Here is an 8,581-nt window from a genome sequence, read left to right as displayed (position 1 = left end):
AAGTGAATTATGATTCACATTTGTTTCTGTTTTGTTTATTTATTTGGGGTATGTTACATATGTGGCGCGCTGGTTCGATTCCCGGCCTGCTGACCTTTGCCCCATGTCTTCCTGTTCTCTCATCGCCCACCTTCCTGTCGATTCACTGTCAGATAAAGAGCCAATAAAGCCTCAACAGAAGGAATTAAAATTTACTGATCTGTGAGATTTTTGTGTTCCTGCATTATTATGACATATACTGGAAGATGGTCTCAAAACAAAAATAATATTGTTTATCGCGATAACTTGTGAGACGACTTATCGTCCAGATAAATGTTATCATGTCAGGCGAATAAAAGTGGAAGGAAAAGGATAAAACAGATTTTTGCTAATAAAAAATATGCATAAAGTTTAATTTATATAAAAACAGTCTCTGCGCTTCTTCGCTACCTGAGTGGCAATAAAGTTACGGTATTTAATACAGATTGGAAACTGAAACTTTGAATCCCAGCTGGAAAAAATCTGAGGCCAGAGGCAGCAGAACCGGACCGGAGGCTCAGATCCGTCGCTCTACCGCAGATCCAGCTGTGAATCTCTGGGCAGCTTGGAGGAGACGCTTTACTGACACTCCGGATCACATTAAGGCCCGATTGATGAACATCCGCTGACCTGAAAACAGGTTTTGTTCTTTGGTTTCAATGTAGAGTATGTATTTATGCTGTATAATAATTGTAAAAACTAAAGGTAACTACTTCGCGGATTTCACTAATCGCGGGTTATTTTCGGAACGCAACCCCTAAGAAAAACGAGGGATCACTGTAAATGTAGTTTACTTCATTTTTTTCTACAGCAGGAGAAGTTTTGTCGAAAAAGCTTAACAGGCTAAATTTAAAATTGTTGTAAACTTTTTTTTTAATCTGTGGGAAAAAACAGTCCAAGCATCCTCATGTTATGTGCTTCGGGCACATTATGATTTTTGTCTACTTCTTTTTTTTGTTTTCTTATAGACCTTGATTAAATGACCTTTTGTAAATATATTTTGGAGTTTGGATAATTTCTTTTTGGACATTTAATTACGTTAATTTGTGGTTGGTCCGCCTATAAATAGGCTGGCTTTCGGCATGTAGGGAGCCTCCCTTCCATTCCCGCCTGGGCTCCACCACCACCAGCTGCTGTGGGCCGCAGCTGAGGGTTCCAGCCTGCCATGCGGTATCTTTGTTAACCTTTGTTTGTTTTTTCGTTGTGATTTTGGCCTGGTGGGACCGGTTGTCCTGTTTTCGATCTTTCTTTTGCATTAGGTTATTTTTGTTTTAGTCCNAGAGGTGTTTCTAGAGCCCCTCTCTCATTGGGGAGACCCCATAAGGGCAGATCCTCATGCGGATAGGAAATGTCCCAGAGGGTTAGAGTCCCAGTTTCAACTAAAAACCTAGAGGTTGGAGTCCTTGTCAAATGGCGTTTTTGACTAAAGTAATCCCAGTTAAACGACGTTTTACTGACGTTTAACTTTAATCAATCAATCAATCAATCAATCAATCAATCATCTTTATTTAGACACAATTATGGTCCTTAACCTGTTGGTCTCAGGTTGTCAGAAAAATATGTTTAAATCATCTGTTTGCTTCACAGCCATATTTAGTAGAAGACGTAAAAACATCATTTAGCAAAATGTTCCAACTAAAGAGAAGAAAGTTTGAAACTCTTATGAAAAATATGAGCCAGAAAAATATCAATCTGTCCGTCAGAAACAACCAATCAGAGCCAGGAGGCGGGGCTTGGCATTGTCAATCATCCTCAAGTACACACTGCAGCGTTACTGCTGATGCTGCTCATCACTGCTAGTGAATTAGCTGCTAGCTGTACCACAGCAGGGTGTGAGCAGCGCATACACCGCATGATTGGCAGTACTAAGATCCTCCCCCTCTCTCTGATTGGTTGATTCTGACTGAGCCGTGAGTTTTTGCAGGTGGCAGTAGAGCCACACTAAGAAAATAACTAAACATACAATTATCAGAACAAAGTCGTAGTATTACTACATTATTTTCATAATTTTACAACTCTCAAAATATTATGACTTATTATTATTACAGGTTTATTCTATTAATATTATGACCCTTTTATCTTAATTCTTATTTTTTATTGGTACGTCCCTAAAACTGCATCATACAAACCAGTTAAGATTTTTTTCCACTGATTATCCAAATCATACTGACATGTGAAAAACAGATTTTTATAAAAGTGACACTCTGCAGCTTTAATAAAAGATGTTTTCTGTTTTTATGGTGTTTCAAATGTTGGGCAGCGGCTAAAGCTAACGCTCCGAAGAAATTCAAATTAAAAGAGTTTGTTGATCCCAGAGGGAAATTATATTCAAATCCAAAATGATGTGACTCAGATTAATTCAGTCTATGATTCCAGGCGCTGAATACTCAATATTTTTATTGAATATCTTCAGTTTGATGAGATGAGGTTTTATGGATCCGACTGGAAACGTTTCAATAAATAAAGAAAAGAATAAAAACATCTTTTTGTTACAACCAATCACATTAATCAAGATCATTCCTGAAATAATCACAAATTTAGTAATTGTCATGAAGTGGGGGTGTGGTGGAGGTGAGAGAGAACACAGTGGACCCAGGAGATGAAGATGAGTGGAGATTTAATGAAATAACAGCTCGAACGGCAGAGACTGGTCCAACACTGGCAGCACTAAGACTGAACCGAGAGCTGCAGTCGACAGGACTTCACAGTTAGACGAGGACAACAGGTGGACTTAAATACACAGGAAGTAATTAGGGGAACTAGACAGAGCTGGGAACGATGAAGGAGGAGAGAGGACAGGCAGGGACTCACAGGAAACAAAACCTGGAAATAAACACAGAAAACTCAATTCACGACAGCAACTGCTTATTTATTGACCAGTTTCAGTTTGAGCTTCTCCTGGTTCCCACTCTGTTGGTCTATCAATCACCTTTTACATCCAGTTATCGATTAGTTAATAATCCCCAGATAATCTCTGCTCTGTATTGACGTTAATCCAGCAGAAACTTTTCGCATGTTAATGTTTGAAGGATTTTTAGCTCAGATGATCAAATATTCACTACAGGAATTAAATTATTGACTTTTAAGCAAAAAAGTGTTTATTTTCTTATTCAAAAAAGGAATTAAATTATGTATTTTTATTTTTTAATATTGTATAAACTGGTGATGGTTCCGGCAACACCGATGCGTTGGCGCATGCGTCCAGCCCACAGACCAAAACGTGTCGGTGGTTTCAGAAGGTCAGGTGACCAGGACCAGTGATGCAGGAACCGTTTCCAAATGACATTAAATCACCAAACTGTGTTTATAAGGAAACGAATCTGTCAAAGGCATTGGCCAAACGAATTCTTGATCTTTTACAGCGTCACTATGGAGCAGCTTCAAAGGAAAGGTTTCCCCAGTGTGGGAACATTTTGATCTTATATTGGAAAATAAATTTGTTTTCATTTCGTTGTTTCATCCGGTTCTTGTCAGTTTCTACTTGATCTATCTGAATCCAAATTCAGCTGAAATTGACTCTTATTTTACTTTCATATGTTCTGCAGGTTAAGTGTTGCATATGTTTGACTAAACTGTCTTATTTAAATAAATCCACCTTTTAATGCTGAGGCATCATGAGGCATGAGAATGAAGTCCCAGATAAACTCAGATTTGCAGCCATTCTACAAATTACTCAGTTGCTTTTCATAAATTTCTTAAACAGTGATCCCTCGCTGTAACACGGTTCACCTTTCACGGTTTCGCTGCTTCGCAGATTTTTTTGTGCAGTTTTTTTTTTCAGTGTTCTGCGTCCTGATTGACCGTATGATTGGGAAAAACAGTCTCCGCGCTTCTTCTCTACCTGAGTGCCAATAAAGTTGCGGTATTTAATACAGATTGGAAACTGAAACTTTGAATGCCAGCTGGAAAAAACTGTGGCCAGAGGCAGCAGAACCGGACCGGAGGCTCAGATTCGTCGCTCTGCCGCAGATCCAGCTGTGAGTCTCACAGGGCAGCTTGGAGGAGACGATTTAATGACATGACTCCAGATCACATTAAGGCCCGATTGATGAACATCCGCTGACCTGAAAACAGGTTTTGTTCTTTGGTTTCAATGTAGAGTATGTATTTATGCTGTATAATAATTGTAAAAACTAAAGGTAACTACTTCGCTGATTTCACTAATCGCGGGTTATTTTCGGAACGCAACCCCTAAGAAAAACGAGGGATCACTGTAAATGTGGTGTTTACTTCATTTTTTTCTACAGCAGGAGAAGTTTTGTCAAAAAAAGCTTAACAGGCTAAATTTTAAATTGTTGTAAACTTTTTTTTTTTATCTGTGGAAAAAAACAGTCCATGCATCCTCATTCCAAACACATTCACTTAAATTTTCACTTTATGGTTCATGTTTACATTTTTTATTGACTGTATATCAAATCTATTTTACATTTAACTTAAGATATGATATAATACAATACATAATATTCAATAAAATACAAAGACTTAAATCTTATTGTATGGACTAGGTCAGGGTGTCCAAAGTGGGTCCTGGAGGCCCGGCATCCTGCACGTTTTAGTTGTCTCCCTGGTTGTAGTAACAACCTTTTCAGCTTGTCAATGTTCCTTCTAGGCCTTCTAATGAGCCGTCATTTAACCCAGGTGTGTTAAACCAGGGAGAGACAAACATGCAGGATGCCGGCCGACTTTGGCCACTCCTGGACTAGGTCATCAAATCACTACGTTGCCTGTAGGAATTTTTAATGTCCAGCAGGTGTCAGTACTCAGTGACACAGTATCCCACAGTTTTGCTATGGGTGAAACGATACATGACGCCTCATCTACCCATCACTAGTATAAACTAAACTGAATTGGTTAAATGACAGATGTGCTGACTATTAGAATAATGTAGTTTTAACCTCTTTGTAGCAGAATGTTACATTAATGCTCTCATCCAGTTTGTTAAACTCAGAGTTAGTATGAAGATCAGAATCCTGTTCTGGTCTCTGCAGGTTGCTCACAGCCGACTGATGGTGTTTCTCATGTTCTGACCTGTGCAGGTGGCTCTGCTGGACATTAACGAGGCTGCAGCAGAGCGCCCCCTGCAGGCCCTGGAGCAGCAGTTCGGAGCAGAGAAGACCATCTTCCTGAAGTGTGACGTTGAATCCGAGGAGCAGATCAGAGGTAGCGTGTTAAAAAACAGAGCTGAGCTGAAAGCCAGAAGCTTTTCCAAAACGTCTGTCAGAAACCAGAAAGACGACAAACACGATCAGGTTTCTGTTACATAACTGCTGCTCTGGAAACATGGAAACATCTGAAAATATCTGGAAATATCAGAAAATATCAGGAAATATCAGAGAATATCAGGAAATATCAGAAAATATCTGGAAATATCAGAAAATATCTGGAAATATCAGGAAATATCAGGAAAAATCAGAATATATCTGGAAATATCAGGAAATATCTGGAAATATCAGAAAATATCTGGAAATATCAGAAAATATCAGGAAATATCAGGAAAAATCTGGAAATATCAGAAAATATCTGGAAATATCAGAAAATATCTGGAAATATCAGGAAAAATCAGAAAATATCTGGAAATATCAGAGAATATCAGGAAATATCAGAAAATATCTGGAAATATCAGAAAATATCAGGAAATATCAGGAAAAATCTGGAAATATCAGAAAATATCTGGAAATATCAGAAAATATCTGGAAATATCAGGAAAAATCTGGTAATATCAGAAAATATCTGGAAATATTTGAAAATACCTGGAAATATCAGAAAATACCTGGAAATATCTGGAAATATCAGAAAATATCAGGAAAAATCTGGAAATATCAGAAAATATCAGAGAATATCTGGAAATATCATAAAATATCTGGAAATATCATAAAATATCTGGAAATATCAGAAAATATCTGGAAATATCAGAAAATATCTGGAAATATCAGTAAAGAGTCAAACTCTGACATGTTTTCCTCTGTTTGTGTGTCTGGATCCCCATTAGTAGTTACCATAGCAACAGCTAATCTTCCTGGGGTCCACATCATAAACACAGTTATACACACGATGAGAAACATAGAATATTAGATCATAAATGTACAGCTATAACACGGTATAATGAATAGCAGAGTGCTTTAAAAGCTCCCAGCAGATTAAAAACAGACGAAGGAAGTGATTTGTTTTCTGTCCAGTTTTCCTGCTGCATGCTGGGAAAGTAAAACTTTTTATTAAATGCTTGTATTAAAATTGAGTGAAGGTTGGTTAAATAAAAGTTGATTGGTATCTCACATATTAAAACATTTAAATATAAAAACCATAAGAGGGATTTAACTTCTACTTTATTTTAACAAAGCTAATGCTTTATGCTGCTGGTAGTCCAGGATGTTCTGGTTCTCAATGTTTTCAGAAACAACAATGTTGAACTGGTTGCTTTATTTGTCCAGTTTCTATAGCTATTCTTGAATTTTGTGACATGTAAACTCATCGGCGCCTGTGAGCGCCCTCTACAGGTCATATTAGAAACTGAAAGTTTTTTATGTTTATTTTTTGAAACATGAAATAAAAATGTAGACAGTTTGAATTTCTAGAAACTAAAGAGATATTTTCTTTGGTTGCCAGTGGAAATGTAATTACATAAACCTGTGAGGACGGACCAATCAAAGTCTGTCTGTGTGAAACACAACTTTAAAAAAATAAACATTATTATTATGAGAAAACTGAGATTGTTTAACAGGTAAATAAAACATTTTATTGTAAATAAAACAATAAAACAGACTAAATATTTACCACATATAGAAAGACAGGCTTCTAGCCATGTTTCCTTTATGAATCATGAATTAATATGACTTACAGCTACATTTAATTTCCCTTTGCGATCAATGAAATGTTTCTGAATTTTATTTTATTTTTTTACCTAAATATGGTTCTTAAATCAGATAAGGCTTCTGATTAACTCACTGCTGTGGTTTTTTGCTGAATACTGAAGGAACAAAACTTTGATTAACTAAATAAACTAAACCATAAAGTGCTGTTTTTCTCTGCAGCTGCGTTTAAGAAAACCGTAGAAACCTTCGGGGGAATCGACATTTTATGCAACAACGCCGGCATCCTGAACGAAACCAGCTGGGAGAAAACCATTTCCATCAACCTGGTGAGTGGAAATGAAAAATACTTCTCTGATAACGAAACTGAACATTTCATCATCAGGTCCAGTGTTTAAGTGAGATGTATGTGTGTGTGTGTGTGTGTGTGTGTTTCAGATGGGTGTGATCAGAGGGACCTATGTGGCTCTGGAGCAGATGAACCGGCTGAGCGGCGGCCGCGGCGGCGTCATCGTCAACACGGCCTCCATGGCAGGTAAACATTCAGCTGGAAATGAAAAATCAAACATGTGACTGGCTGTGATTTGGTCTTTAAATGGGTTTCGTCAGAAATAAAGTGGATTATCTTTGTGTTTTGAGGAATCGGTCCATTTCTGAGCTGCCCCTCTTACACAGCAAGCAAGTTTGGAGTGGTGGGATTCACCCGAGCCATGGCCGTAAGGAAACACTCTGATATTAATTATATACCACAGATTAATCATCAGCTACTGGAATAATCTGCAGCTATAATTTAGTAATCGATTGTTATTTAGAGCATTGACTAAAAGAAACATTTTCTAAAAGAACAGTCAGAACAGTAAATAATCCAAAATTGTACAATAGTATATACATTTTGTGTTTAATCTTCACTTAATGTCTTTTTTCTGTCCAATTATTAATCAGTTAATCCATAAACAGATCTGAACTTTTCTCATGTTGATGTTAGAAATTAGTTTTTATCTGTAGATTCATCTTTACTAGAAATGATTGAATTAAAGGTCACGTTTAAGAAATGTTTGTTTTTATTTAAAAAATAAATGTCATTATTTGTTAAATTGCATCTATTAATGTACGTCTATTACAGAATCTGTTGAATGTGCCCATTTTTCTATCTGATTAATTGTCAGAATAATCAATAGAGTAATTAATTACTAAAATAATCATCCCTACACAAAGGAACATTAAATATGTTAAAAGCTTTTCATTATTTCTCTTTAATCCTCCAAACTTTTCATAAAAATTAGGAAAAACAAAGATTTGTTTTAAAGTACAGAGCATTGAGCGGTAAAACCAGCTGACCAACTGTGCTGGAGTTCTGCTTGGGTTGCTAGGTACAGTTCTGTATGGTCCTGGATGGGATCTGTGTGGTTCTGGTCGGTTCTGGATGTGATCTGTGTGGTTCTGGATGGGATCTGTATGGTCCTGGATGGGATCTGTGTGGTTCTGGTTGGTTCTGGATGGGATCTGTGTGGTTCTGGTTGGGATCTGTGTGGTTCTGGATGTGATCTGTGTGGTTCTGGTTGGTTCTAGATGTGATCTGTGTGGTTCTGGTTGGGATCTGTGTGGTTCTGGATGGGATCTGTGTGGTTCTGGTTGGTTCTGGATGTGATCTGTGTGGTTCTGGATGTGATCTGTGTGGTTCTGGTTTGGATCTGTGTGGTTCTGGATGTGATCTGTGTGGTTCTGGTTGGTTCTGGATGTGATCTGTGTGGTTCTGG

At 37.5% G+C, this 8,581-nt stretch overlaps 1 protein-coding gene across 1 annotated transcript in view; it reads left to right on the top strand.

Annotated features, from left to right (window-relative positions):
- Positions 1 to 5,045: 5,045 nt before the first annotated feature.
- Positions 5,046 to 8,581, top strand: part of LOC103132234 (15-hydroxyprostaglandin dehydrogenase [NAD(+)]-like) — a gene marked incomplete at its 5' end in the record, with an annotated part of 5,270 nt that continues 1,734 nt past the window's right edge. The window contains 4 exons of the mRNA XM_007544000.2: positions 5,046 to 5,178; positions 7,047 to 7,153; positions 7,263 to 7,359; positions 7,464 to 7,540. Coding sequence (XP_007544062.2) covers positions 5,046 to 5,178; positions 7,047 to 7,153; positions 7,263 to 7,359; positions 7,464 to 7,540 — 414 coding nt within the window. The remainder of the gene's footprint in view (positions 5,179 to 7,046; positions 7,154 to 7,262; positions 7,360 to 7,463; positions 7,541 to 8,581) is intronic.

Source organism: Poecilia formosa, unplaced genomic scaffold (genome assembly GCF_000485575.1).
Source record: "Poecilia formosa unplaced genomic scaffold, Poecilia_formosa-5.1.2 Scaffold965, whole genome shotgun sequence".
Lineage (NCBI taxonomy): Eukaryota > Metazoa > Chordata > Actinopteri > Cyprinodontiformes > Poeciliidae > Poecilia > Poecilia formosa.
This window is presented reverse-complemented; position numbering and strand designations above follow the sequence as displayed.